General features: G+C 39.7%; 4 protein-coding genes and 1 long non-coding RNA gene across 16 annotated transcripts; 3 read left to right on the top strand and 2 right to left on the bottom strand.

Annotated features, from left to right (window-relative positions):
• Positions 1-535: 535 nt before the first annotated feature.
• Positions 536-2,066, top strand: LOC130172690 (trypsin-1). The gene is made up of 6 exons (XM_056381565.1): positions 536-578; positions 828-978; positions 1,099-1,349; positions 1,437-1,573; positions 1,690-1,791; positions 1,915-2,066. The coding sequence occupies exons 1-6, from the start codon at positions 539-541 to the stop codon at positions 1,960-1,962; spliced, it is 729 nt and encodes a 242-aa protein (XP_056237540.1). The 5' UTR covers positions 536-538; the 3' UTR covers positions 1,963-2,066.
• A 1,105-nt stretch (positions 2,067-3,171) lies between these two features.
• On the top strand, positions 3,172-11,056 carry LOC130172685 (trypsin-like). Of its 3 annotated transcripts, XM_056381559.1 has the most exons (6): positions 7,626-7,920; positions 8,102-8,258; positions 8,552-8,650; positions 8,755-8,918; positions 10,414-10,550; positions 10,648-11,056. In XM_056381559.1, exons 1-6 carry the CDS (start codon positions 7,782-7,784, stop codon positions 10,798-10,800), a joined length of 849 nt encoding a protein of 282 aa, XP_056237534.1. In that variant the 5' UTR covers positions 7,626-7,781; the 3' UTR covers positions 10,801-11,056. The 3 variants fall into 3 exon arrangements, with proteins under 3 accessions (XP_056237535.1, XP_056237533.1, XP_056237534.1); XM_056381560.1 differs by lacking the exon at positions 7,626-7,920 and adding an exon at positions 3,172-3,336 and having other exon boundaries at positions 10,414-10,973; XM_056381558.1 differs by having other exon boundaries at positions 7,190-7,920; positions 10,414-10,973.
• On the bottom strand, positions 4,647-7,131 carry LOC130172686 (serine protease 1-like). 2 transcript variants are annotated; one of them, XM_056381562.1, is made up of 5 exons: positions 6,953-7,123; positions 6,695-6,848; positions 6,344-6,603; positions 5,119-5,255; positions 4,647-4,991 (listed from the first exon to the last, which is right to left on the bottom strand). In XM_056381562.1, exons 1-5 carry the CDS (start codon positions 6,993-6,995, stop codon positions 4,839-4,841), a joined length of 747 nt encoding a protein of 248 aa, XP_056237537.1. In that variant the 5' UTR covers positions 6,996-7,123; the 3' UTR covers positions 4,647-4,838. The 2 variants fall into 2 exon arrangements, with proteins under 2 accessions (XP_056237537.1, XP_056237536.1); XM_056381561.1 differs by having other exon boundaries at positions 6,695-7,131.
• Positions 11,057-11,091: 35 nt separating the features above from the next.
• Positions 11,092-25,616, bottom strand: cblc (Cbl proto-oncogene C, E3 ubiquitin protein ligase). Of its 9 annotated transcripts, XM_056381545.1 has the most exons (14): positions 25,463-25,616; positions 24,368-25,225; positions 18,536-18,682; positions 18,281-18,437; positions 17,558-17,679; positions 16,987-17,124; positions 16,813-16,900; positions 16,514-16,645; positions 14,050-14,229; positions 13,601-13,753; positions 13,322-13,380; positions 12,734-12,802; positions 12,501-12,556; positions 11,092-11,773 (listed from the first exon to the last, which is right to left on the bottom strand). In XM_056381545.1, the coding sequence occupies exons 2-14, from the start codon at positions 24,727-24,729 to the stop codon at positions 11,643-11,645; spliced, it is 1,794 nt and encodes a 597-aa protein (XP_056237520.1). In that variant the 5' UTR covers positions 24,730-25,225; positions 25,463-25,616; the 3' UTR covers positions 11,092-11,642. The 9 variants fall into 9 exon arrangements, with proteins under 9 accessions (XP_056237520.1, XP_056237523.1, XP_056237522.1 ...); XM_056381548.1 differs by having other exon boundaries at positions 12,759-12,802; positions 24,368-25,616; XM_056381547.1 differs by having other exon boundaries at positions 13,322-13,377; positions 24,368-25,616.
• LOC130172694 (uncharacterized) lies at positions 18,380-19,843 on the top strand. Its single transcript, XR_008828318.1, has 2 exons — positions 18,380-18,460; positions 18,593-19,843. It is a non-coding gene; the product is annotated as an uncharacterized LOC130172694 (long non-coding RNA).
• Positions 25,617-25,720: the final 104 nt, after the last annotated feature.

Here is a 25,720-nt window from a genome sequence, read left to right as displayed (position 1 = left end):
TCTATCTATCTGAGATGTAATCTGTAAAGTAATGAATTTCATTGTGAGTGTTGACTGAATGAAACATGTCTCATGTGGCCACAATGAAACACATTATGATGCTGTAGTTGTCTAGTTAGAATATTTAATATTTTCATGATAGTATTAAAAAAGACAGTGATTACATAACCAAAGACGGACTCAAACTGATACAGATGACATACATCATGGAAAGATTTTTTTTTATTTATGATGTAATAAATATTTACATGGATAAGTTAACTAACATAATAATACAGGATCAGAAGGACTGATATTCATACTTTCCTTTATGACTTTCCAAAATGTACTGATAAGAAAGCTGTACTCACTCCTACAGTGAAAAAGTTTTTTTTTGTGTAATTCTGGAAATGAATCAGTCAGCCCCAACATCCCGCTGCAGAGACTGGTTCCTCACTGACCAATGAGGATGGCTGGACAGCAGGGCAGCTCTCTCTGACTGTGGATATAAACCAGGGCTCCAGGTGAAGTCTCTCATCGACAGTATCACACAGCAACCATGAGGTCTCTGGTCTTCGTTCTGCTCATCGGAGCTGCTTGTAAGTGTGAAGTTTAATCTGAGCAGATTGCCTTGCTTCCTGCTAACAGTACCTCGGTCTTTATCCCAGACTAAAGCTTTATCCATGTCCTGGCAGCAACATAATTATGTTTCAGTATCCCAATGCATAATAACTTTGGGCTTTGGCTGAAAATAAGGAAAAATCACATTTTGCATACAAAGACGTTTCATTGTTGCTGGTGAAAAGTCGAAGTAAACAACTAACTGGTTGCCAAACATGTGTTTCCAGTTGCCACGGAGGACGACAAGATCGTCGGAGGGTATGAGTGCACACCCTACTCCCAGCCCCATCAGGTGTCTCTGAACTCTGGCTACCACTTCTGTGGAGGCTCCCTGGTCAACGAGAACTGGGTTGTGTCTGCTGCTCACTGCTACAAGTCGTAAGCACAGTCCTCTTGTTTTCCAAGATTAAATGTCTGATTTATCTTCCTTAGGGGTAAACAGATAAATATTTGATGATGGGCTCTAGGATTAATCTTCTGTCGTTCTGTTGCTTCTAGCCGTGTGGAGGTGCGTATGGGCGAGCACAACATCAGGGTCAATGAGGGAACCGAGCAGTTCATCAGCTCCTCCCGTGTCATCCGCCACCCCAACTACAGCTCCTACAACATCAACAATGACATCATGCTGATCAAACTGAGCAAGCCCGCCACCCTCAACCAGTATGTGCAGCCTGTGGCTCTGCCCACCAGCTGTGCCCCCGCTGGCACCATGTGCACAGTCTCTGGCTGGGGCAACACCATGAGCTCCTGTAAGTTACACCTGCATTTTAACTGCTAGGGCTACATGTTTTGTTTTCATTTGTGTTATTTGAAACATTTTTCACCCATACTTTTAGCTGCTGACAGGAACAAGCTGCAGTGCCTGGACCTCCCCATCCTGTCCGATAAGGACTGTGATAACTCCTACCCTGGCATGATCACTGATGCCATGTTCTGCGCTGGATACCTGGAGGGAGGCAAGGACTCTTGCCAGGTATGTACCTCAGTGTTCAAGCAGGAATACAGCAACTACTGTATGAAAGGCTTGGTATGACTTGTTGCGTTTAATTGAATCTTTCTGAGTAATTTTACACTCCATCCCCCTCTCAGGGTGACTCCGGTGGCCCCGTCGTGTGCAATGGTGAGCTGCAGGGTGTTGTGTCCTGGGGCTACGGATGTGCTGAGAAGAACCACCCTGGTGTTTACGCCAAGGTAACGTTCAAGGGAGAAAGATATTTAATCAACACACTGTGTTCACTTTATCTTTGCTCAGGCTGTCTGAACTGCAGTCACACACTGATAAGCTGATCTAACTCTAGTCTTTTTCACTTTTAGGTCTGCATCTTCAACGAATGGCTGGAGAACACCATGGCCAGCTACTAAGTGATCCAAGCAAACAAGTTCAGTCCAGCAACTCAACATCATTTGCTGTTTACATTCCATCTTTTGTACTGAATGATATGACAAATAAACAATTTTTAAGCTGATTCTTTGAATCTATTTTTATGTGCAATAATCAGTATTATTCATAAGACTTGGTTGTTTATGATAAGCTTCATAAAATCTAATTATTAATTATTACCCAGGCCCACCAAAGAAAATTCAAACAACGACTCCTTGAAACAATGAAAGACTTTCTAATAATGGCAAAATTATTAATGTATAGGGGATTTACTCATCATTACCTGGTGTTGTTAAGTCTCCTAACACTTTGTCTTTTTCATTCATTATTGACAGTTATTATATAACTCCACAATTCAACTCAAGAATTAAAAATTAAATCCAGGAAGAATTTTCTACATTTTTTATTTTTGTTATTAGACAAATAAACTGGATAAAAGGGTAAAACAACAAACCCTGCCTACTTACTATTGCAAACTTAAGTGTCAGTGCACTTTAATATCCACAACATACAACACTGTAACTGTTCTTGCCTCTGACCATTCCTAGCATCCACAGCTGATTTTGTAAACCTGGCTCACATTTTATTTAAGAAATGATAATTAAATTTGAATCCTTGTTTGATCTTTTTAAGATCCCGCGTTTGATGTTTGTGGAAAATGCTGCTCCCATTGCTGCAACATTTTCAAAGCAACCGTGCCTCCTATAATATGTTTAGATTCTATTAATGCCCTGTCTACTGCAGCATTTGATGAGTTATTTCTCTGTTTCATTCAAATTAAGATTTTAACCTTCTTTACCAGCATTTAAATGGATTTGTCATGTAGCCTGAGGCTCCTGTGGACTTTCTGCAGGTATACCTCAACATTATATAGCACTCGAAGTCTCATAACTCATTAGAAGATGGATGTCTGCTGTGGTTGTTCCCAATTAATAATTAAATTTCCTTCCCCTTCATTTGAATTATGAATAAATTAATTATAAATGCATATGCAAAATAATCTTTAAAGGGGACTTTAAATTTTACATTTTGTCGTTCGTTTTCTAATCTGTCTTGCTGTCATATTCCATTTCATCATCTTTCTGTATCTTGTGTCACAGGGATAATGATGACGAGGGAGAGGCCGTATTCTTGGACAGAGCAGCAGGTGCTTTGCAATCTTCTCTGACTGTGGAGAGCAGATGGGAGATATTTCGGTGCAACTGCCAGGCGATTGATTTCAGGCAGTCTATTGCTTGCTGCAAAAGTGTCAAACAAGATATGTGCCATCATTTCAGCATAACTGACTGCTGAGGGCTGATCCTCAACCAGCAGCTTCAACTAACCTTTCATGGACAAAAAACAAGGCAGTTGTGGTGAGCATGACATTTCTTTTCTTGTTGAAAACTGAGAGTAATTGCGGTGTTTTTGAGCATCATAATATCTGTGACATTGTGACATGAGTCTGACAGCCAGAAGGCATGTTTTCTTTTCTTCTGATTGCCGCTGTCAGGTGATCCGTCAAAAGATGTGACAGACTTCAAGCTTGTATTGCATCAGTTCCCCGGTTTTTCATTCTTGAGCACCGAGGTTTCAGGAACATCGCAGAATTAATCCCTTCAAACATCAAACAATGTGTCTGTTTCAGATTGGATATTGCTCTAAATCGAATCAGGATTTAGGGAGTCCACGATTGAACTGAACCTTGATTGGGGGGGGGGGCATTTACTGGTGTGCAAGGCCCATGAGCCAACAATGTACCAGCATCCTCTAAATCCAAAAATTGGCTAATAGCATGCTACCTTCCTGGCATGAACTCACTTTTGTTCACATAGGAAATCTACTTAAATTAGCATTGGCCTTTTAAAGCATGTTCATTGTTATAGACTAAAACTATTGTCAAAAATCACATGGATTTTCTGAAAAACATTGTATAAAGGAGTTTGAAGGAGGAGAGTGTGTGTCATCTTCAGCTACATGACTTCTGAACAACTAAACACGGACAAAACAGATTATGGATAAAAAAAAAAAAGACCATTCTCTGCATAAGAAGAGAATAAACTGTGGTTCTTCTCTTTGAGTTTCTCTTTTTGTTAAAGGACTCCAGGCCAACATCTCAATTCTGAATGGAACACATTTGAACAAATTTCAGTGTAAGCGTGACTCCATTTCAAACTCTGGTAGTGCTCTGACATTGATAAATGGGGAGTTGCGACGTCTGTGCCCTTTCTTTCCACATGTCTAAGGCACTCAGCATTCGGGAGACAGAAAATCAAAATGAAGGCAGTGTTCATGTGCTCCAACGAAACCAAAAAGGGAGACAAAACCTTATCAACACTTTTTGTACAGCATTGGAATACTAAACACCGCTGTTGTGCACGCATTAACAGATTAAAGAAGTTAGTCTGTGTCTTATTTTGATGTAAATTCTATAGAGTGATTGTGCAGTGATGTAGGTCCCATGAAAAAATAATTCACACACAATATTTTGGATTTGCTCACAAGCTAATGCTGTTCTGTGGATTTTTAGAGTGAGCTGACGTTAGCTGTTATTGTTCACTCTGGTTTATATTTGCTTTGGTGAAACCCCCACCACTGATTTGAAATAGAGTACTCAGAAATGTCTTACAGTAACACAGTTGCCCAAGAGCAGTAACAGTATTGTCAACAATCATAAAGACACTGATGCATCACAAAGTGGAAGATTTTATTGGCTGTGCCCTTGCTAAACACATCTCATTTTCTCTCTCTCAACCGCTCTCCTGCTGCTTTTCTCTCTGACACTACCCACCGCTACATCCTGTCTCTGTCTCCTTCAATTTCGATCTTTCTCTGGTTCCACCCTCTTTCATGTAGTTCTGTGACAGGAGATCACAGCCTAGCTGTAGGTGGAGAGAATGTCGTTGATCCAGGGCATCAGAGAGCAGACCTTGGTGTAAACGCCGGGGAAGTTAGGCAGAGCGCAGCCCTGACCCCAAGAGACGACACCCTGCAGCTCCCCGTTACACACCAGAGGACCACCAGAGTCACCCTGAGCAGGGGAGAGAAGAGAGTTTACTCCTTCCACCATCTCAGCATCACGCTCCATAAAGTTTTACTCTACATGTTCACAGAACGCCAAGCCTTAATTAATGTGCTATGTAATTGTATGAAGATACCTGACAAGCATCCTTGCCTCCCTCCACGTATCCAGCGCACAACATGCGGTCAGTGATCATACCAGGATAGGAGGCATCACAGTCCTTTTTAGACACAATGGGGACTTCCACACACTGGAGGTAAAATGGATTGAACACTGCAGATAAGAGAAAGAAAGAAAGATAAAGATAGATAGTTGGATTAGTAATTTTGGGTGAGCAGCATCACCACAGAATATACGATCCCTGTGGCTAGCTTCAAAATGTCAACTTTTAAGGAGCTGGGCTACGAAAGCTGTTTGGTAACAGTATGACAGCCGTCATAGGTTTATCAAATTAAATAGATGTGATATTGGTTTTTAAAAGGGTCCTAGAAATCTGTTGGTGTGTGAAAATTCATTCATCAAACAAATGTGAGCTTAAATTAAAATTAAAAATGTCCTCCAGACATTTCAAAGACAAATAAAAATACTTTGCTGTGAACTACAATTTGCATTTAATCAGTTTTTTTCCACACGAAACAGCTCAGTAATCTGGTTAAAAAGTCTTAAAATTACATTTAGCCCTTCTCCCTCCTAGAAAAAATACATAATCTATGAAAATGCAAATATTTTTAATTTAAAAAGTTGAACTATCTTCTACTTCACTGAAACTTCCGCTTCTCCTTCTCAGTGTATTTGCACTTGAGGCTTCAAATGTTTAAATCACATTGTATAAGTTGCTAATTGAACCAATGAGTGGCTCCAAAGTAGTTGTGATGTCACAAAATCAGGCTTGTACAGACACTCAAAACACTAAAAAAAAAACATATAACTGTCAAGCTTCCCTTCAAAGAATAGACTGAAAATACTGTATGAATGTTTGTGTCTTGCATCCATGCTTTACACTAAACTTAAATTTCGGGGCTTTTTACACAATCTTAAGCCACGAGATCTCAGCACATCTTGTATGGTGATCATACAGTGTTTCTACAGTGCAACTGCACCACCACTCTTTCTCCTAAAGGTAAATGGTTCATAAAAGTGTGATTGTTTTTTGTGACAGTAATAGAGATGGTCTTATTGTTTGTTTGATCCATATCCGCTAAAACATTGTGTTTCAGGAAATTGATGTTTTTCAGTTGTCACATTTTGTTTCCTCAACAACAAAACACCAGGAAACAACAGAATCACAGCTGAATAAATATTCTGTTATCATGAGTGAAAGGTTTTCATGACTCTCACAGTCAAGATCAGGTGCAGCTCACCTTCATCGGAGTAGATGTTCCCCCATCCGGACACCGTGCACATGTCCCCAGGTGAGGGGCAGGCTGTGGGCAGGGCGATAGGCTTGACATATTGGTTCACGGTGACGGGGTGTGCCAAATGCATCAGCATGATGTCATAGTCCATGGTCTGGTAGTCGTAACTCTGGTGCCAGTAGATGGCATCTAGTGGCATATACTGCTCTGTGCCCTCGTGGATCCAGATGTGGTTGTCACCCAAGACTGCAATCTGAGCAAAGGGGCTGAAGTAGAGGCAAAGAAGAAAATGATTGTAATGATGTTGGCCATAAACGTTCATACAGAAGCATCTGAATATTTGAATGTAATACAAACTTTTGCCAGCAGTGAGCAGCAGAGATGATCCACTGGTCGTTGATGAGGGAGCCGCCACAGAAATGGTAGCCAATATTGAGAGACACCTGCCAGGGTTTGGAGTGGGCTTCACACCGGTAGCCACCTACAATCCTGTCATCCACTGGGGCTGCAGCTGTGGTGTTAAGACAATATAAAAATGCTTCATTTATATCAGAGTTACAATACTTTGTTTTTTTTCTAAAACCTTTGTACATCCATACACCAGATGTGCTTTACCTGCAGCGCCCACGAGTGCGAGAACAATCAGGCCAATCATCATGTGGCTGACTCAAGCCTTTCTACAACCAGACTGGACGTGAATGGTCTGTAACTCACTGCATTTATACCTTAACCCCTCTGTGTCTTTCCATGCACCACCACCCCCACCGCCTTACTTCCCTTCACCTCTCCTCACCTCCATTCCTCCACCCAGTTCCTCCCATCCACCTCAATCTCTGTTCACTCCTCCTGCCTTTATCTCTGTCCTGAAAAATAGTCTTATCTTTTCATATGCAACGGTCATCCTGTTAGTTAATAAATGAGCAACGTCTAACGTATTTGTGGCCTTCAAGAGTTTTTTGTTCACTCTGTTGTTTTACATAAGATCATTTTTTAGATTTCCAGCATGTACCACTTAAATAAATGTGTCTACTCTTTTTTTAAATTTGGATTTGTAGGTATAATAACAGATTGGCCTCAACTGCACATATTGGCTCAAAAGCTTGTGACAGCTGTCTGTCGTGGAAAAAGAAACAACAGCACACAGTTGTTAGTTTACCTTGGAGCTTCTGAGACCACAGATGAGTTGTTTCTCACCTTCACTGGCTTTTATTCAAGGACTTTTCAAAGTGGAGCCATACAACAGCACATTCACTTATCTTTTTTTTTTTTTTTTGCATATGGTCTCATGTCTAAAAGTTGGTTGTATAACTCTACACTATTTGTATATTGTGGCTTGCCAACAACAGGGCAGAAGTGGGCAAACAAGAAAATAGGAGCATGATAAGATAATAGATTTGGGCTGATGCTTAGTGCCAAGAGGTAAGAACAGAGTGTGAGGACCCAGATGGGGTCAGCCGGTGGCAGGTTGAGCGCATTGGGGCTGGTGGGGTATAAATATGAGCTGGGTTGTTTCCAGGTGTTTTCTGATCATTCACCAGACACAATGAGACTGCTGGCTCTGCTGCTGATGGTTGGAGCTGCTGGTAAACACACAGAAATACCCACATTGACAAAGATACACACAAATTGACATATGTGTACATACTTACTCAAGATTTCAAAAAGATGATGGCAAGTTGCGGATGAAGACTCTTTCTGTTGCTCTCTATCTCTTTCTATGTTTGTGTGTGTGTGTGTGTGTGTGTGTGTGTGTGTGTGTGACAGTGGCAGTTCCCCGTGAGGATGGACGGATCATTGGCGGGCGGGACTGTGAGCCTCACTCTCGTCCATACATGGCCTCCCTCAACTATGGCTACCACTTCTGTGGTGGGGTGCTCATCAACAGGCAGTGGGTGCTCTCTGTTGCCCACTGTTGGTACAAGTAAGTAGCTATACATTGATGGAGAATTATATATTATTATATGCATTATATTCTCTTGATCTTTTAGTTTTTTACCACTTTTTTGCTTGATTTTTATGCATTTTATTCCCTTTGAGATTAAAAACAAAAGACAAGTGCTTTTCAATTTGAAGTACGTCTGTTAAATCTAAATCTGTATTTGCAAAATAGAGAAAGAGGAAGATTTAAACTGATGTAGAATTATAATGAACAAGTATAATACTGAGAGATGTTTCTGCTAACTTTTTTCTGGTATATTTCACCTCTTGTCTTAGTCCCTATGCTATGCAGATCATGCTGGGAGAACACGATGTGCGAGTGTTTGAGGGTACTGAGCAGCTCATGAAGACCGACACCATCATCTGGCACCCTAGGTGAGTGAAAAAATGAACCACCCTGTCTGAGAATCTTTTTCCATTTGCACGATTGAATGATATTTTAATACATTTTTAAATTATAATATGTATATTTTATATAGTTATGACTACCAGACTCTGGATTATGACATCATGCTGATCAAGCTCTTCCACCCTGTGGAGGTGACTGAGGCGGTCGCACCCGTCCAATTGCCCAGAGGGTGCCCAGTTGCGGGGCTCCCCTGTTCTGTGTCTGGCTGGGGAAACACTGCCATGGGTGACGAAGGTGGGTTTTTAATAGTGATTTAGTAATTTTAATTACACAACAGCTACAGCGAAAATGCATATGAATATGGCTCACAATATGCTTTAGGTATTGAAATTAACCATACTCATAATTCAGAAAAATTGCCCCTGTAATATTATTACTGTATGTATTTTTGTATAGGATTAATATATTGATATATTAATGTGTAACTAGAATTTGACTATTGTAGTTTGTCTAGGTGGACTTAATTTCGCAAACTAATTTCTCCTGTTGGGTGGTCTAATCTATAATGATGCAACATATATTATACACTGACTGCAAATTTGACCTGGTGACTGAATGAATGGGTTGAAGGTAACATAGACTGCACTAGTTTTCACTCAGATCGTCTTATTATGCCATCACAGTCATTTGAAAGGTGGTCTGACAGCATGATAATTCTACATATAGTTGCTTTATCAAAAGGAGCAAGTAAGGAGTTGTAAGTTTTGCTATCGCTACATAGCCAACATCAACAGTAACAGCTGTTTACTTACCAATCTAGGAGAAAGGTTACGAGTTCAGCATCAAACTTATTTCCTTTCCTTTCTCCAGTGGTGGAAAGCAACGTCAGTGTTAACTCTAGTTTCTGTCACATCTTCTCTTCCTCTGAAGTTAGCATGCTTACCAGCACGGCTCAGCTAGTCTCGTCACTTTCTGATAGCAAGTCACTGTAGACTTCAATCTGCCCTGAAAACATAGTGCTGTTCACAGTGTGTATCATAGCCTCTTGTAATATAAATACCATGATGGCTGAAGCTCTTGTCAAGCCACAATCACAGGTAAGAAACCATGTTCAGTGGCAGAGAAAACTTAACAATAGCCCCTGTAAATACATTAAGCGGATAGAACTGCTAGTTTTACTTGAGTAAGTTTCTGAATGCAGGACTTACAATGGAGCATTTTTCCTTTATGGCATTACTATTATTTAAGTAGAGTATTGGACAATTTGTGAGGGAATGGCAACATGTATTGCTGCATGCCACAGTGTCGTTTTTAACAATACCACTTGTGGGCACCAAAGTTATACATTTTCTTATTTTCAACAAATCTAATGAAAATACCAAAACCAGCATTTAATTTATCTTTGTAATATGCACTGTCAATGTCTGTGTAGATCAAGCTCTGCAGGAGACCTCAGTTGTTGCCCAAAGACTGTCAAAAACCCAGAACTGAGCCACACAATTGCACATAATTACACTGAACACACGTTTTATTTTGAGTCAATTGTGCATACACTTTTCTGCTGCTGTAAGTACACACTCCTACACCCAATCTGCAGCTGAAAAAAGTCCCAAACAAAGACATCATTAACAACTGTTGAAGTAACTTTTGTGTGTGAAGTAACTACAGTGCTTAATTGTTGTAAGAAAAAGCTAAAGTATATATTTCATGGGATTTATTGACAAATTAAAAAATGTTGAATATTTTCCGCCTCATCTTGTAAAATATGTCTGTGTTCTGCCTGTTGCAGTGTTCTTACCCTACCGCCTGCAGTGTTTGGACGTGCCCATAATTGACGAACAGGCCTGTGAGAATGCCTATCCTGGCATGATCTCACCCAGGATGGTGTGTGCTGGATACATGGATGGAGGCAGAGATGCGTGCAATGTGAGTTTTATAGTAAATGTTTCCAAGGGTTTACTGGGCTCAAAGCTCTGTATGTGCAGGAGAATTAATCACTGTCTACCGACACTGTGTTTATCAGGGCGACTCTGGCAGCCCTCTGGTGTGTCATGGAGAAGTCCACGGCCTGGTGTCATGGGGTATGGGATGTGCCCAGCCTAACTACCCTGGCGTCTACGTCAAAGTGTGTGAGTTCCTCTACTGGATTCAAGACGTCATGGCAGCCAACCCCTGAAGAAATCACCGGTTTTCCCTCCTCACTTCTTCCATTTGCTTTCCTCTTTTCCCTGCCCTGTATGTTACCATTCATCCCTATTTTCTGCCCCAACTTTTATTTTTCTGTCTTTCTCTGGTGCCTTGTCTCCTTTGAAGTTCTCTCCTTCACACACCCAGACTCAACAAATATGTCCAGAACATAGAAAACACAATAAAGCCATTTGGTCTGTATTCACTTGTCATTTGTCTGTTCATATTTTCATGTCCATAATAGGAGAGAAAAAAACACCAAATGAAACTATGTAGAAAATCAAGTTTCAGTCACAACTTTATTTGTTTAATTTTAGTACCACTGTTTTATTGAAATATGTAAAGGCCTGCATTTACTCACACAACTTACCCATAAGAACAAACTTATGGTATGGGTAATGAGGAGGTAGCACATTTCTAATGATTGAAATGTTCAATATTTGATTGCTCCCCTTCATTTGTCCACATAATTATTTTTTCAATTATCAAGCCTTTCATTCGTTTCTACCATTGGATGGAGAAAATGCTTTAATTATCAAAAAGACAGTGTGTGAGACTACATTTAGGAATCAGTGCTGAACCTACTGTGGAGATAATGGCAGTGTGATTATTGAACAGTAGGAGGCCTCAGTGGGTAGATTTTCTGTCAGTTCCACCCAGACATCTCGACTTCAGCAGTGCAACACACACACATGGTCATGTCCAGTCAAACATGACACCAAAAACTATTTTTACATACCCTGAAGGCTGATGTTTTGAAGAACATTTAGTCCCCAGGTATCTCTCATTTCATTTAAAGAGTCTTTGTTTTACCGAGTTTTTTTTTTTTTGTCAGGATGACATTGTTCTCGTCATGTCACCCAGGCCATATTTGTCTTTTCTGGGACCAGCTCTCCGTTCCTCCCTCTCTTTATGTCTTCTATCTTTGACTGGGTGGGAGGGTCCGAGCCAGGCTGCTCCACCTACACACAAACACAAAAACATGTCATTCTAAAATGTTCAGTCCATACTAGAAGCCTAAAAGTCCAAGGAGATAACACACCTACTGTGATAGAATGAATTGTAGTTGATTGACAGTTATCAATGAGATTATGAGTAGTAATTTTACTAGAGTTTAGTTGACTAGCACCCACTAATATCATTATTATCTGTTTTGCACTGCAATGCAATAATTACTGGAATTGAGTCATCATTTGTGTTAATGGTTCCACCCGTGCTTTTCTGTTATGACATTTCAAAATGCCTGCTGTGAAAAAAGTCTATGAATCTGATTCACTCTGGAACAGTAAAAAAAGAACAAGATGGTACTAAGGGTATAAGGATTCCGGTTAGCAAGATTAACTTAGAAAACATAATGACAAAGTACAAGAAGAGCAAACTTTCAGTAATGCACACTAAGCTAACACATCAGTCAAATCAAAGAGATGAAGAAGCCTATCTTTTTCACTGTCAGTACAGCAGGAGAGTCTTGTATCTCTTGTGCCCAAAAACTCATATTTGTATAATGAATCCTAATGGAAAAACAATGTAGTATTTAACTGGACTCCCGTTTTTACTAGTTTTCCCAGTATGGTGAAAGTACTTGGAAAACTACAACTGCATGTTGTAGAATAATCTCCCTTCAGTGTAGTTTCAACACTGCATCTGCACAGTTCAGGATATATAACATTATAACATGCCATAACTTACTGTCAACAGCCCTCTGTGATGAAGAAGGAAACGTTGCTTCGCAGAGGTGTTCAGCACTGTTTGACACAAAACAACACAAGCCAACGGGTGAATTAGCTGCTAGACATAAACAACTGAATCAGGTTCCCACTGTACGACTGAGGCATGGTAGCCTTTACTGATGATCATAAACATGCAGGCTCAGATGGAAAATGCTGGTTTATTGCCGTGAGATGGAGACAGCTGTCAATCACCTGTGGGAGAATGAGTGTGGCATACCAGAGTCATCCTCCTCACTGTTGTGTGACTCCTCCCCCTGACGCCTAATGGAAAGGATACAGCGCATTTTATATTCCCCATGTTATGTTTTTCTTTAATGTGTGTCTAGCAACTGTCTCAGTGGAAACTAATGGGGGATCCTCTTAAAAGCCAACAATAAACAGAAATCACCCACTAAACAACAACAGTAACACTTGAACTTTTGTCTACATTATTTTATTTGTCAAGGCACAGCAGCTGGTAAGAATAATATGAATCTTGAAGTTAGCGGCACAGTTCACAGTTAAATGCCAGGTTACGTTTGTGAATCCTTTTTTTATTATTCTTATTGTGTAGACAAATTCATAAATTAAAACAGACATACCATACAAGTGCAACCTGATGGAAATGTCCTCTCTTGGTTCCTCTATAGACGTTAGTAACTCATTTTACATATTGACTATAAATAAAGGTAAAATGTCAAGATCCTCATCTCAGTAGCAAGAGGTGACTCTGTAGAGTTTCAGTGGCAGGCCCACATTTAAAACTCTCAGTACGTGTATACAACAACAGCAGTGTCTCACCTATTTATCTTTGTTTGTTGTTTGTGTCGTCTGCGTGTTTCACTGACACGATGAGCCTGCTGAAGGGAGGAAACAGTGTCACAGCGATTGTCACGGAGCACCAGCTACTACACGTAGTCACGCTACAGTCGGTGAATCTCTGAAGGATTGTGCATGAGTTAACATTTCACTGAGTTTAGTGTCTGTGGGGACTGGAGAAAGTGATCACTATCATCAAACTGCCAAGATGGAACACAGCAACAATACGCAAGCAACAGCTTGAGCGTCTGTGCAACTTACTGAACCGGAGTGGGAGTGTTTGGCAGGCATCTTGGTTTCTAATGTCAAGGACTGGTTAGGGGGAAATGAAGAGTGTGGGATTGTGCTGTTTTTAGGTGGCAGAGGTGGAACGCAGAGGTGGGAGCTGGGCACCTGGTAATCCAAACTTGAGAACTGTTGGTATACGAGAGACAAAGTGTTGCAGGCAGTCAATGGGGATTTTTATTTTTTACTTTAATTTCTTCATTGCAGAACATGACTTGGAGGAAACAGAAGGAGATGAGGAGGTTGAATGAGGATGCATGTTCCAAACAAGGTGCCAAATTTTAAGCTACAAGTCCTGCTAAATGGACTGAACTGGAAATGTTGCAGACAGAGATAAACACATGGAAACAACACTAAGATTCTACAGCCATTCGAGCTAAAACTGAATAAAACAAAAGGGCATACACAGCAATATATTCACACACCTTCCTCAGGGCAGCCATTTCCTTTACCATGACTTCAATGTCCTCATGGTCTTCCTCCTCTGTGTCATCGTCCTCCTCCTCCCAGTGACCGCTGCCTGCCAGGAAGGGCTCGATGACTACGGACTCTGTTCCTCTGATGTCGCAGCGACAGTATGGGCAGGTGCGGCCAGCTGACTTCTGCTAGGTAGTTATCAGTTACAGGTCACGGGCAGAGTAATGGAAACTCTATTTGAATTTAAAGACCCATTCATTGTCACACGTTGGCTTTAGAAGAGCTTTGTGTCTTTTGAACTGTGTGTAGTGGAATATATTGGGCCTGTCAAAGATAAAAGCCACAAGCTTTTCAAAAGATAAAGGAGATGGAAAATACCACGTTCAACAGACAGTGTAGGCTGTGGTTTTGTAGAAATGTAAACCAGAGGAAGATGAATTGAACATTTCATTTTTCTCTTATTGCTCTAGGACACAGGCTTTGTGTTTTATGATGCTAATTTCATGCATTGATTGGGACTATTGTTTTTCTTTTCAGATGCAGTTTGTCCATGTTGTTGACAAGATTTTTCAGATTGCTTCCCTTCCTACTTAAATTTGCAGTTTGTCTGATTGATATACCTGCAGGTATCTAGACTAGACTTTACAACTTTTCCATTGTGGTCTGACGTCCATGAAGCATCTTATTTTCTTTTCATGCCTGTCTCTCTCTCTTTCTCTCTCTCATTCTCACTCTCTCTCTCTCTCTCACACACATTTTATCAAAGTGAATGTGACTGATACGGTTTAAAGAGGATGTGAGCCTGAACTCACACAGGAAGTCCTGAGCCAAATGTCAGGACAAGAGTGTTTTGCACCATTGCAAAGACATAAACAACTCCTGAATAGATGGGAGGTTACTGGGTGGCTGACTGAAAGAAACAGAAATAGGGCACGAAGCTTTACTTTGCCATCAGCAGCTCTCTGATTGGATGTCATAAATGTCACTCTGTCATCAAAAGAGGAAGTAGGAAGTTGGGGAGGCCCCACTGCAGGAGCATGAGTGCATGCCTGACACATAACTAAATTGTGATTTACAGACAGACCTTTGGGATTTGTGTGTCATCTCAAATAGGCAAATGTAATTGGATTAAGGGATCACTTCACAGCCCTTTTCCTTTTTAAAGTTTTTGTAACATTAAAGATTTGTGTTTTTCTTTCCAGTAAGCTATGTGATCATGCCAACAAAAAAAAAAAGGTTTAGGAAAGTATAGGGGTGAGTCCACAGCAGGTGTACGCTCACTACGCAAGTTACGTAGGGTCCCGCAAATTACGCAAGGGCCTGGCCTTCCCATCGTATCACAGCGGGTGCCAATGTTTACAACTTTGACGCAAGGATGAAACGTAACTATCCTAATGGTCACGAAAAAGAAAGAGAGAGGGAAAAACATCATGAGCGTGAATGATTGGAACATCAATAAGGTAAAAGTGTCCTCTTATCTCCAAATTTGATGTCAGTAAACAACAGTAATGTTAAGTTGATGTGCTAGCTTAGAGTGCATCTCTGGCTTGTGTACCTGTCTTGCTAACCTAGCCGTGTATCTCTGTAGCAGTATGTTCTCTGACTCTGTGCCGTGACAAAAGTGAGGGTGAAATTCAGCTATGTATTGTGATAGATAAACGTCAACGTCTTACGGTGTTTATAAACTACAACCAGGAAAAGATAAAAAGATTGCGCGTGAACAAACGTTTGCATGCGCGTGCGTGAAAGCAACCTCCGTGGGGATCATTCCAGCCATTGGATTAGATAGATGTGATGGCTCCTCGTGGGTGCACAGAAATTTAAAACAAGGCATTGATTATCCAATCTCTCAGTCAAGCTTTAGTTCCAACTCTTGACTAGATGCAAGGAGGAAAGCAATGGATTGACATTGACTATTAATTACAAATTGAATATTGAATTCAAAATGTTGACTAGCTGGGCATACTGCGCAATATGGATTCACATCCCTGAGGAAATTATAACCATCAAGTGTTCAGCTAAGCCATACTTTAAATTGTATTTTATATTTGAAGATGGTTTGCATGGCTCATGGGTCAGAGCCTTTGAGCAGAATTTTGCTTATAGAGCCCCAGGGACATTGTTCTGATTTTACATAATGACACATGTGAATATTGTTCACAAGCTTTGTTAAAAAAGGAGCATATTTTGGACATTAACCCCAGACCACATGCAAATAACCAGCATTCTTACACTATGGTGAGCTAAAACCCACAAGGTAACCATGGCAGTGCTGATTCTCAAATTAGCCTAAAATAAATCTAGTTTAATCAACCCAGACTGTTTCACTTCACTGACCACAGAGCAACTGTTACGGTAAGTCTTTGCATGACGTGATGAGCATGTGGGAGATGAACATTAGCATGTGGTTTATGATGAAGGTGGATAGCCTGTACAACAAGCTACAATGATGAGGTGGATGAGGGTTCATACCTGCCAGCCTGTGAGGCAGGGTTGGCACAGGAGATGCCCACAGGGCTGGATACGAGTGTCCTTATCCCTCTCTGCACAGATCTTACACAGTTGGAAGGTGCTGCCGATTTCACAGTAAAGCTCATACTGCTCCTGTTGGGTGTTGCAGTCATGGTGGTGGGTTAGTCAAAGAGACAAGCAAATGATAAGAGAAAATGATATCTCAGGATATGATCTATGTTTTGTCTCCATAAAGCTTCAGTAGGCTGCTGGCAGTCCACTGTAAAACTGATAAAGAGGTATAAAGTGCATCCGATTACTTCTGTAACTTTGACTTTGCCCCACTGGGTCGGTCCACACAAGCTCGTCAGGTCGGGGTTCACATCACGGCCATCTGGGTACAGGTAGCTGCAAGCACAGAAACACAAAGCACTTAGAGGAAACACACAAACAAAGGGAGAATAAATCAAACACTAGTCTGTGTATGTTCTAACCAGCCCTCCTCGAAGCCTTGAATGAGTGCCTGGTAGAGAGGCGTATTGTGGGGGATAGTCTGGACGATGTCACCTTCAGTGGTCACGTGGCCAATAGCCCACTGGCCCATTCTTGTGCAGCTCAGACGGAAGATATAGCTGTGGGACAGAGATCCTAGTAGATCACACTTGTTTACAGGACAGAAAATGAACACTGAAATAAACTAAGACAAATTTAGACATCAAAGTTCACTGATAAGTCACTTGAACATTATTTTGTTATTGGATTTCATTTTGCTTGAGTTTGATGTGTTATGAAAAATATGCCAGTAACTCAAGAGGAAAATAAATACTATGTACTTTAATTGTTTAAAAAGTAATAAATGAATCGTCTTCCCCTGATGAATTTTTAAGCTTTTCATAATAAATAGCCAAGTACTTAAAGTTGTTGGAGTGCTGTGATTATATATTGCTTCAAGGACCTAATTTTTCACAGCTGGGATCATTTGTACTCAGCAAACCTCCACAGTGCTATTTACAGTTCTGACATATGTGTGATGCAGGTCAACACTGACGCAGTGCTCGTCTTCACCTTCCAGGCCTATGCAGGTAGTGTTCCAGACGAGCTACAACCTGGTCATAGGTGAGGAAGGCCATGTAGCCCGGATGAGTTACTGCTAGTTGGTTCCAGTTCCTTAAAAGTGACTTCCAGGGCTAAGAGAGGAGAGGAGAGGAGAAAATACTCAAGATTAATTAGTGTTATAATTTGTTCACCATTTAAAAGAATGGTTTGACATTTTGGGAAATATGCTCATTTATATTATAGTTGAGAGTTTGGTGAGAATAAATATTATTCTAATTGAACCAACAGCCAGTTAGTTTAGCTTAGCATAAAGATTGGAAAAATAGCATGGCTCTGGCAAATGTTAACAAAATCCACTTGCTTATTTTATCTGTTCAAAAACCAAACTACAAATAGTTTACCATTTTACAATTGGATATGTGCTGGACTATTTTGACTTTCTGGTACTGATCCAGAAATAGTCTGGCATCTAACCCAACATAAAGGGGCATACTGTTGAATTTACACTTTTTGGTTGTAGTATAGATTAAACAAATGAGATATAATTACAGCTTTAGAGGTGATATGTCATTTTTGTTACCTTTGACCAGAACCAGGCTAGCTGTTTCAGTTTTCTGGTCTTTATGCTAAGCTAAGCTAACCAGCTGGGAGCAGAAAAACATACTTCCCAAATTGTCGAAGTAGTCCTTTAAATAATCAGCTTAGTACCTTTACTGGAAATGTTCACCTCACCTGGAACAATCTGGTGAAGATGTCAAACTCAAACACAGATATGTGGTCATTACAGGTGAGATCGATGGTTGATTTCAGCGCCATGGACTCCATCCCTTCCTCAAATGCATGCACGCTCCGCAGCTGCTCTTTAAAACTGTTCCACTGAACTATACACCTGCCAGAATACATCATTGAAGTGTAGTGAATGTGTATACACACAAAATGAAAAAAGTCACAAAATGTCAGGTCATCTTGAAAGTTCCTCACACTCACTTGTTTCCAAATGATTGCCACCAAAACTTCTCAGCGTCTGCCTTATTCACCCTGTAGGTGTCACCCTGAAAAGATCCGTCTGGAAACATGGCCTTCATCTCCCACAGCATGTGACTGAACAGCAAGGACAGTTTGGTCAAGCTTCTCCTGAGAGTGAAAGACACAGCAGACTTTCAGTTCTGATGCCAGAAATAGAAATAGGTATACTATGCTTATAAATGAAAATGTATTCTTCACCACATGGTAAAAAAAAACAATGGGTGAGGTGTGAAAGTTTGTGATAAAAGTTAGTGCTGTGACGATCCCTGCCCTTTCCTGCCAGCCTGTTCGTCTGTCTCTGTTTCAGATGTCTGGTGGGTGGGGCAGGGGATTACTGCACCAACTGGTATCACATGGGCCTGGTGTTACCAGCTGCTGCTCGCCGTCCCTCTCTCTCCTTCCCTGCGGGCAGCCATTTAGTTAGGGTGCTGTAGTCCTTTGTTCTTTCCGTGTTCTTTGTTTTCATGCACTTACAACACTTGCACACACTCCCCATGCTCATGCACATTCTACGCTGCGGATTCTACTGATATTCATACTATAACTGGATTATTGTGTTTTGTGTTTAAATATCCTCAGTTTGTTAAAAAAACTATTTCTGTTTTGCTGCTGAAAATGGTGTCTTCTGCAACTTTTGTCATGACATTTGTATCTGCTGAAAAACCCTAAATCTTTTATCATTTCTGTTTGCATTTTATTAGTGTGCCTTTTTAAAATGACTTTCTTGAAATTTTATGTAATTACATAAAGTATCACAGGCATAGTGTTAAGATACAATTCTATAACCACATTTTTTCAGAGGAAACATAACGCTGTTGTACATTTGATTGTATTATATAATTGAAGTTTAGAAAGCATTGCTGATACTTTCCGTAGATACACACATACACAATTACACACAAAAGGTAGTCCAGCTTGCAAACAGGATGCTCTCTGCTGCATGCATGTCTGTGAATACCACAAAATGTTCCAGTGGCCAGTGTGTTACCTCAGGGCAGTAGTCTCAGCACTCCTTGAAGTGACTAAACTTATTTTTATTTTTTGAACAACTGTTTTTGTACACAAGTTCATCTTTTTAAAAAAACTCTTCAAACATGTTTCTCTGTCAACAAGAAACTTGGTACAACACTCAAAACTAATACAACCAAAGCTCTATATGCAAAATCAGTTCAACAACACCAGTGTCAGAGATTCGTTGACAACAATAACACGTGTACGATGTAAAACACAGATAAGTAAAAACTGTTAAATAAAAAATTTTATAATTTAGTCTTAGAGCTTAGATCTTTAAAGATCCCCTTCTAGCATGTTTGATGTAATACATACAGTATAATATGTCTGGTATTGTTTTTCCACAAAAAATTACATTAACTACTTAAAAATCCTCAGAAATACATACAGCTCCATTATTGAAGAATCTGTGGAGTCTGTGGATTGGAAATTTTTTTGTGTCAAAAGTTTTAACACACAGGACGTTTATCACTGGAAAGTCCATTCTACTCTATGTAGGTCCGAGATTCAAGAGAAGTAACAATAATCTAAACACATGTATGAGTGGAGAAGGACTTTACATAACTTATCTGTATGATATGTACTCAATAATTTTACATTAATTATGTAATCAAATACACTGCAACTTACTTCAGTACACGTCATAGTTTTTAATTTTAATGTGGACTTATTACACAGTAACCAAACCATAGCATCTGTAGTATTATGAATTAAATATAGCCATAATTCTGCAATTATATGTGGCATATAGTGATGTTTGAATTAACAGAATTTAACAATATTAAGCAATCCTGTCTATTGAATGGTTGAATGGAAGTTTTAATCTTCATTTCAGCATATCTCCTCTTTTACAAGACATCTGGGAAATAAGTTCTGATGCATCTCGAAAATTTAATAAGACAGACATTTCATTTTGTGAAAGGTGGTCATTGATATTTTTTTTTTACCTCACTGAGGAGAAAAAAAACCTCTATGGTGTCGGGGAGAGGAGAGTAAGGTGGGAGGAAATGTGTAAGCCACATCTCTCGCTCTGGCTGGGCCTTGTAGGTACTTAAAAATAACATGTAAAAGACAGAGAGATGGTGATGAAATTAACTGTAAACTAATGTCGTTTTTTAGTCTTTTTGTTTTTTTGGTGATACTGTATACAGTTGTGATGCTGGACAATGCATTGCATTACAGTAATATTTGTCTGGTTGGTTGACATTTCCTGTAATTGTGTCATTGTTAAGATTTTTTTCATCAGCTTGAAGAAGCTTGATGTGAAACATGTAGGTTGCTTCAAAAAACTCATCTCCTACAGAGACAGAGCATAGCTTGTGTAGATCCTGAGGGCATTTGAACTATATTTTCAGATACATTGAGGACCGTGTGACCATTCATTTTTACTTCAAACCTGAAACCATCTCTAAGTGAGCTTCACATTCAACACCATGCTCGGGTTCCTACATTCAAATAAGTTCTACTTCTGAGAGCTAAAGCATCATCAGTGTTTATTTGCTAAAGAGGCGGAATGAGGACAAATTTTTATTTGAAATTCATGTTAAAAAACCTATTCACACCCTGAACATGACGAGAAGTTAAATATATTCACAACTAATCAAATATTTGTCAGTGACAAAATTAAACCACAAATAATGACTACAGAGCAAATTCAGTCAAGTACTGTTCTGAAGTACACCACTGAAGCACTTTATACTTTCACTCCCTGGTGTTTCAGAGGAGGTTTCTATTCCACAAATAGTAACTATTTACTTATGATGAGATTATGATGCACTGTTGTAAATTAAACTTTTAGTGAAAGTGAAATGCTACAGTCACATAAATGCATAAGCAATTACAATCTTTATAATTAGTTATAATTAGTTATAGTTGTATTGAGTAGAATAACACTCAGATGGGCCATTTCTCACTTATGCTGATACTATAAAATTTTACTTCAGTAACATTATCAGTGCAGGGATTTTACTTGTGGTAATGTTCATTTTATTTCTGTGAATACTTCCTCCAAGTGCATGAATTACTAAAATTAGATTGTATTAATTGATATATTGACTAATAACTACTGTATATGTTTCTTATGTTGTTCAGCTCACTGCTCACATACAGTCGTACTTGCAACAAAGTCTGCACATTTGCATGTATGTTTCTTAAATTCCAGTCAGTTGAGGTCAAACTCATCAATGTGACATTAATCTTCCAGCTGCTAAACCTTCAACTGTCTGTTTCTGTCGCCTCCACCATCAGTCGGATCTCACTTCTGTTTTTAGCCTTACATGATAGCCTGACAGATATTTCACTTGCTAAAAGGTGAATAGTATTTTAACCATCCAAAGATATTAGAAATAGGCTGAGTACGTGCTTCTTTACTGGCTTGAGTCTGTGGGATAATGAACCGCAGAAAAGAGGACATTATAACAGGACATTCAGAAAACTTAAAAGAGGATATTTACACAATTTGCCCTGATATCTAACCCACAATACACGTAACACAATGTGAATTTACCACATGACTGCCCATGCAGACATGGCTGCGGTGTGAAGGCCATCTGTTATCTACTGTGTGCAGAAGATTGTTTAAGGTGATACAATACATTTTTTTTTAAAGATATGGTCTTATTTTATTTTCAGATTCCGCTGAAGGAAAATCTTAGACAAAAGCTGGTCTCTGGTACAAGTTTCATATGTGAATGCATGTTATACAGTAGAACTGAGAGATCTTGCCACGCATCAGCTGCTTTGGAGCTCAGTGGTGCCTCAACTGCAAGCAAGAGCATCTGTTTTGATATATCTAATACTATGGCAAATGTAGATAAAATCAAATGTAAAATGGTTACAATTGAAATGTTTACAATTGAAATGTTTTAGCACAATGTATTTCACTACTATGCAATACATTGGCTATAATTAGTTTGGAATGAATCCTTTAAACAACATAATTATTTAAAACGATGACTTGATATTGTAACATTACAATTCTGCTGAAACAGATCAATCGATAGATAGATAGATAGATAGATAGATAGCACCATGTCTTCCTCAAAGTTAAAAGTAGGAAGTTGTTTGTCAAAACTGCAACTTAACACAGTGACTTAATCGTGCACAAAATCTTATCGCTCCTGTATGTTGTATCCTAGGACAGACACTCTCTCCCCGAAGCTGCTCCCATTCAGAGATCGTTGTTGCTTTTTCTAGTTTCCCAACATTAGCATCACAAAGATGCAGGTTTGGCTCTTTTTCCACCTTCGTCATTAGTAGTCCCAACAGGAGCAGGGGACGCCCTCAAACTCCAGATAAAAAGTGCTCCAAAACATCCACTTTAGCCAAACAACAAACTTACAGGATGTGATCATAATTTTTTTCTCTGATGGACATTGGACTTGTGGGAATTGGGGATGATTTTTTTTTTTTAATACAGCTTCTATAGACGGGATAAAACATTTCACTTGATTTAATTTTGTGTTTAAGGAAGGGTCAAAGCCTCTATTATAACTGCCAAGTATTAGATATGACTTTTTTTTGTCTTGCAAATATAGAAGACTATTTTTTGGTTCTCATACTCATTGTCGTAGTAAAAAGCCCGGGTCCCATGGTGCTAGATAAAGATTTAAGGAATGTGTGGCCTGTGTTTGACCCTATAAAAGTTTATTTGTCTTACAGAAGGTCAGGTTACAGCGAGGGATTCGTCTGGATAAAGATCATGTTTTCGGCTTGAGAACGTAATCTGGCTGAGTTGGAAGGAAAATGTTGACTGTAATATAAGTCGATCCTTAGATGGTCAGTAATACAAATTGAATATTTTCTCACTTCTTCCTGTTTGTGTTTGGCCATAAACAGATTTTATCTGCTCAGATGGTTTGTTCGAATGTGTGGAATTTCAATTGGGATTTGACAGAATTGAAAAAAAAAAAAAAAAAAAAAAATCAATCAAATAAAGTAAGCAACAGTTTCTTAGACCTCACTGCAAACAGTTTTTATCAAAACTACAAAGAGAAATCTTAGTAAAACTGTATGATCAGTCAAATATCCAGAGTAACGTAGAGACTCCAGAGAGTTTCTCCAGAGAGATGTTGCTATTGATTTTTTAAATTGTGATGGTTTAATGCTGCGAACATCACAAATGAAATTCCTTTCAAATCCTCCACTGTGGTGAGGTGACACTAGAATATCAGAGATTATAAAAAAATGTTAACATATGAATTTTCAGGCTGCAACTAATGATTACTTTCATTATCTATGAAACTTCCGATAATTTGTTTCAAGACTCAACTACCCGTTTAGTCTATGCAGTGTTCAAAAATAGTGAAAAATGTGAATTGCTAGTTCTCAGAGCCCGAGGTGATGATTTAATATGTCCTGTTTTGTCCGACAATAGCCCAAAACTGAAAGATATTCAGTTTACAATGATGCAAAACACAGAAAATCAGCAAAACAAATCTTCACATTTAAGATTTGGTTCAGATATTTTTCAGTTAAATTAATTAACTAATTGATTAATTGTTTCAGCTCTTGAAACTTGAAAATGAGAAACGTGACAGTTATGGTTAGGATTGTAATTGTGAAGTAAAAGATGAATGAAGCATTGACAAAACATTTGTGTCAACCTTTAAAAATAAAATAAAAAATATATTGCATTTTGGAATGAAGCACTCCAAACAAAGAAGCTATAGATTGTTGTGAATGTTGTGAAATGAATTTAGTGTTTCAAAACCAACATTTCTTGCTACCACTTGCTTTTATTGTATCTATAAGGATGTACATGTCAATCAGGAACCCTCTTACCTGTAGCTGGATGACTCCTCAAATATCTTCTCCCGTCCCTCTTTAAACAGCAGCACGGCCCTGTCCGTCTTATCCAGCAGGTTTCTGACATGGACCCTCAGGTAGATGGCCTCGTCTCCCCTGGGCACCTGTCCGCCTGCCGCCTTTGAGCCTCTGAACGGCTCCCAAACCTGGACGAGCAGGGCTGTCGCCTCAGATACCAGGTCTGGCAAGTATGGCGGACTGTTCCTCAGGCCCAGCCGGGGGTTAGTGCACAGCTCATGGAGCTTATCCATTTTTTTGAGGGCCTTGTCCACCAGACGTCGGTCTCCGCCAGTAGAGGGCTGGGAGCTTGAGGCTCCTGAACCTGCTGCTGCCATCATTTCACTGTTTTGTGTGTGCAAGCGATGTGCAACCAAGAACTACCTTAAATGTCAGTCTGTCTGTCTGTATCCGCGGGGTGTGGCAATAAGTACCAATGGTCCTACTTTGTCAAGAGTTGTGGAAGTTCAGTGTCTGAATGTGTGTGAATGTTTATGAGCAGAAACTGGAGCAGCTATTGACACTGGCTCAGGTTTTTGAGTGTTTAGGCTGGCATTTGTTGCCCTTACAATGAGTTCTCAACTTCATCTGAAAAGCATACATCTTAGCCTCCTCAAACAGCATCCATCCTTGATCCATGTAACAATAACCCAACAGGATTACATGATCCAGCAAAAGACCACATGTGCAATGACAGCATCTTAACAAAAATACAATCCAAGCGCCACTTAAAACCGCCACTCCTCTCTGTTTGTGGCTTCTCACTTCTGTCAGCAACTCAGAAAAATTACAAAATACAAGGTCCAACTCCAGATGCCTATGATGAGAAAGTGTGTACTAAAAACAAAGGAAAGGATGATTTGAGACTGACAATAAACGGTTGAAACAGTTTAAACCTTTATCATCACATTCCTTTCTCTCTCGTCACTCTCTCCACCCCTTAACTCTCTGCACATTCAGCCTTTCTTGGCCATTACTGAGCACAGCACTCTCTTTACCAATATTCATGTATACATCTCAGCAGCACAGCAGTCCTACATAATCAGGGTCAACAGAGCTGAGACGTGTACTCACAGCACAGCGGAAAAATGTTCTCTGTCTTGGCCTCAAATGTTGCTGTTTCTTCTTTGCCTCTCTTTCTTCATGTCACCCTCTCTCTCTCTTTCTCTCTCTTCTTGGTGCAACCTTTGATTGGCTTCCTGGTTGCAAGCAGACAAACAGGTTTGTTTTCTTTGCTCTACTACTCTGGCAGGCAAGCAGAGAGAAAGAGAGCGAGAGTGAGAGAGAGACAGAGAAATGGGAGGGAGGAAGACAGAGAGGTGTGGACTCAAA

This window comes from Seriola aureovittata, chromosome 7 (genome assembly GCF_021018895.1).
Source record: "Seriola aureovittata isolate HTS-2021-v1 ecotype China chromosome 7, ASM2101889v1, whole genome shotgun sequence".
Classification (NCBI taxonomy): domain Eukaryota; kingdom Metazoa; phylum Chordata; class Actinopteri; order Carangiformes; family Carangidae; genus Seriola; species Seriola aureovittata.
This window is presented reverse-complemented; position numbering and strand designations above follow the sequence as displayed.

What these genes read in the sequence shown, in the direction of transcription:
- LOC130172690 (XM_056381565.1), top strand. Translation starts at nt 539, where the DNA reads ATGAGGTCTCTGGTCTTCGTTCTGCTCATCGGAGCTGCTT. An exon ending in TCTGCTCATCGGAGCTGCTT is followed by an intron (nt 579 to 827) that starts GTAAGTGTGAAG and finishes ATGTGTTTCCAG; the next exon opens with TTGCCACGGAGGACGACAAG. An exon ending in GAGGCAAGGACTCTTGCCAG is followed by an intron (nt 1,574 to 1,689) that starts GTATGTACCTCA and finishes TCCCCCTCTCAG; the next exon opens with GGTGACTCCGGTGGCCCCGT.
- LOC130172686 (XM_056381561.1), bottom strand. Translation starts at nt 6,930, where the DNA reads ATGTACAAAGGTTTTAGAAAAAAAACAAAGTATTGTAACTCTGATATA. An exon ending in GCTGCTCACTGCTGGCAAAA is followed by an intron (nt 6,604 to 6,694) that starts GTTTGTATTACA and finishes CCTCTACTTCAG; the next exon opens with CCCCTTTGCTCAGATTGCAG. An exon ending in GAGGCAAGGATGCTTGTCAG is followed by an intron (nt 4,992 to 5,118) that starts GTATCTTCATAC and finishes TCCCCTGCTCAG; the next exon opens with GGTGACTCTGGTGGTCCTCT.
- LOC130172685 (XM_056381558.1), top strand. Translation starts at nt 7,782, where the DNA reads ATGGGGTCAGCCGGTGGCAGGTTGAGCGCATTGGGGCTGGTGGGGTAT. An exon ending in GCTGATGGTTGGAGCTGCTG is followed by an intron (nt 7,921 to 8,101) that starts GTAAACACACAG and finishes TGTGTGTGACAG; the next exon opens with TGGCAGTTCCCCGTGAGGAT. An exon ending in CACTGCCATGGGTGACGAAG is followed by an intron (nt 8,919 to 10,413) that starts GTGGGTTTTTAA and finishes TGCCTGTTGCAG; the next exon opens with TGTTCTTACCCTACCGCCTG.
- cblc (XM_056381545.1), bottom strand. Translation starts at nt 24,729, where the DNA reads ATGATGGCAGCAGCAGGTTCAGGAGCCTCAAGCTCCCAGCCCTCTACT. An exon ending in CAAGGCTTCGAGGAGGGCTG is followed by an intron (nt 16,901 to 16,986) that starts GTTAGAACATAC and finishes CTGTGCTTGCAG; the next exon opens with CTACCTGTACCCAGATGGCC. An exon ending in AACACTCCCACTCCGGTTCA is followed by an intron (nt 13,381 to 13,600) that starts GTAAGTTGCACA and finishes TCCTCCCTTCAG; the next exon opens with CAGGCTCATCGTGTCAGTGA.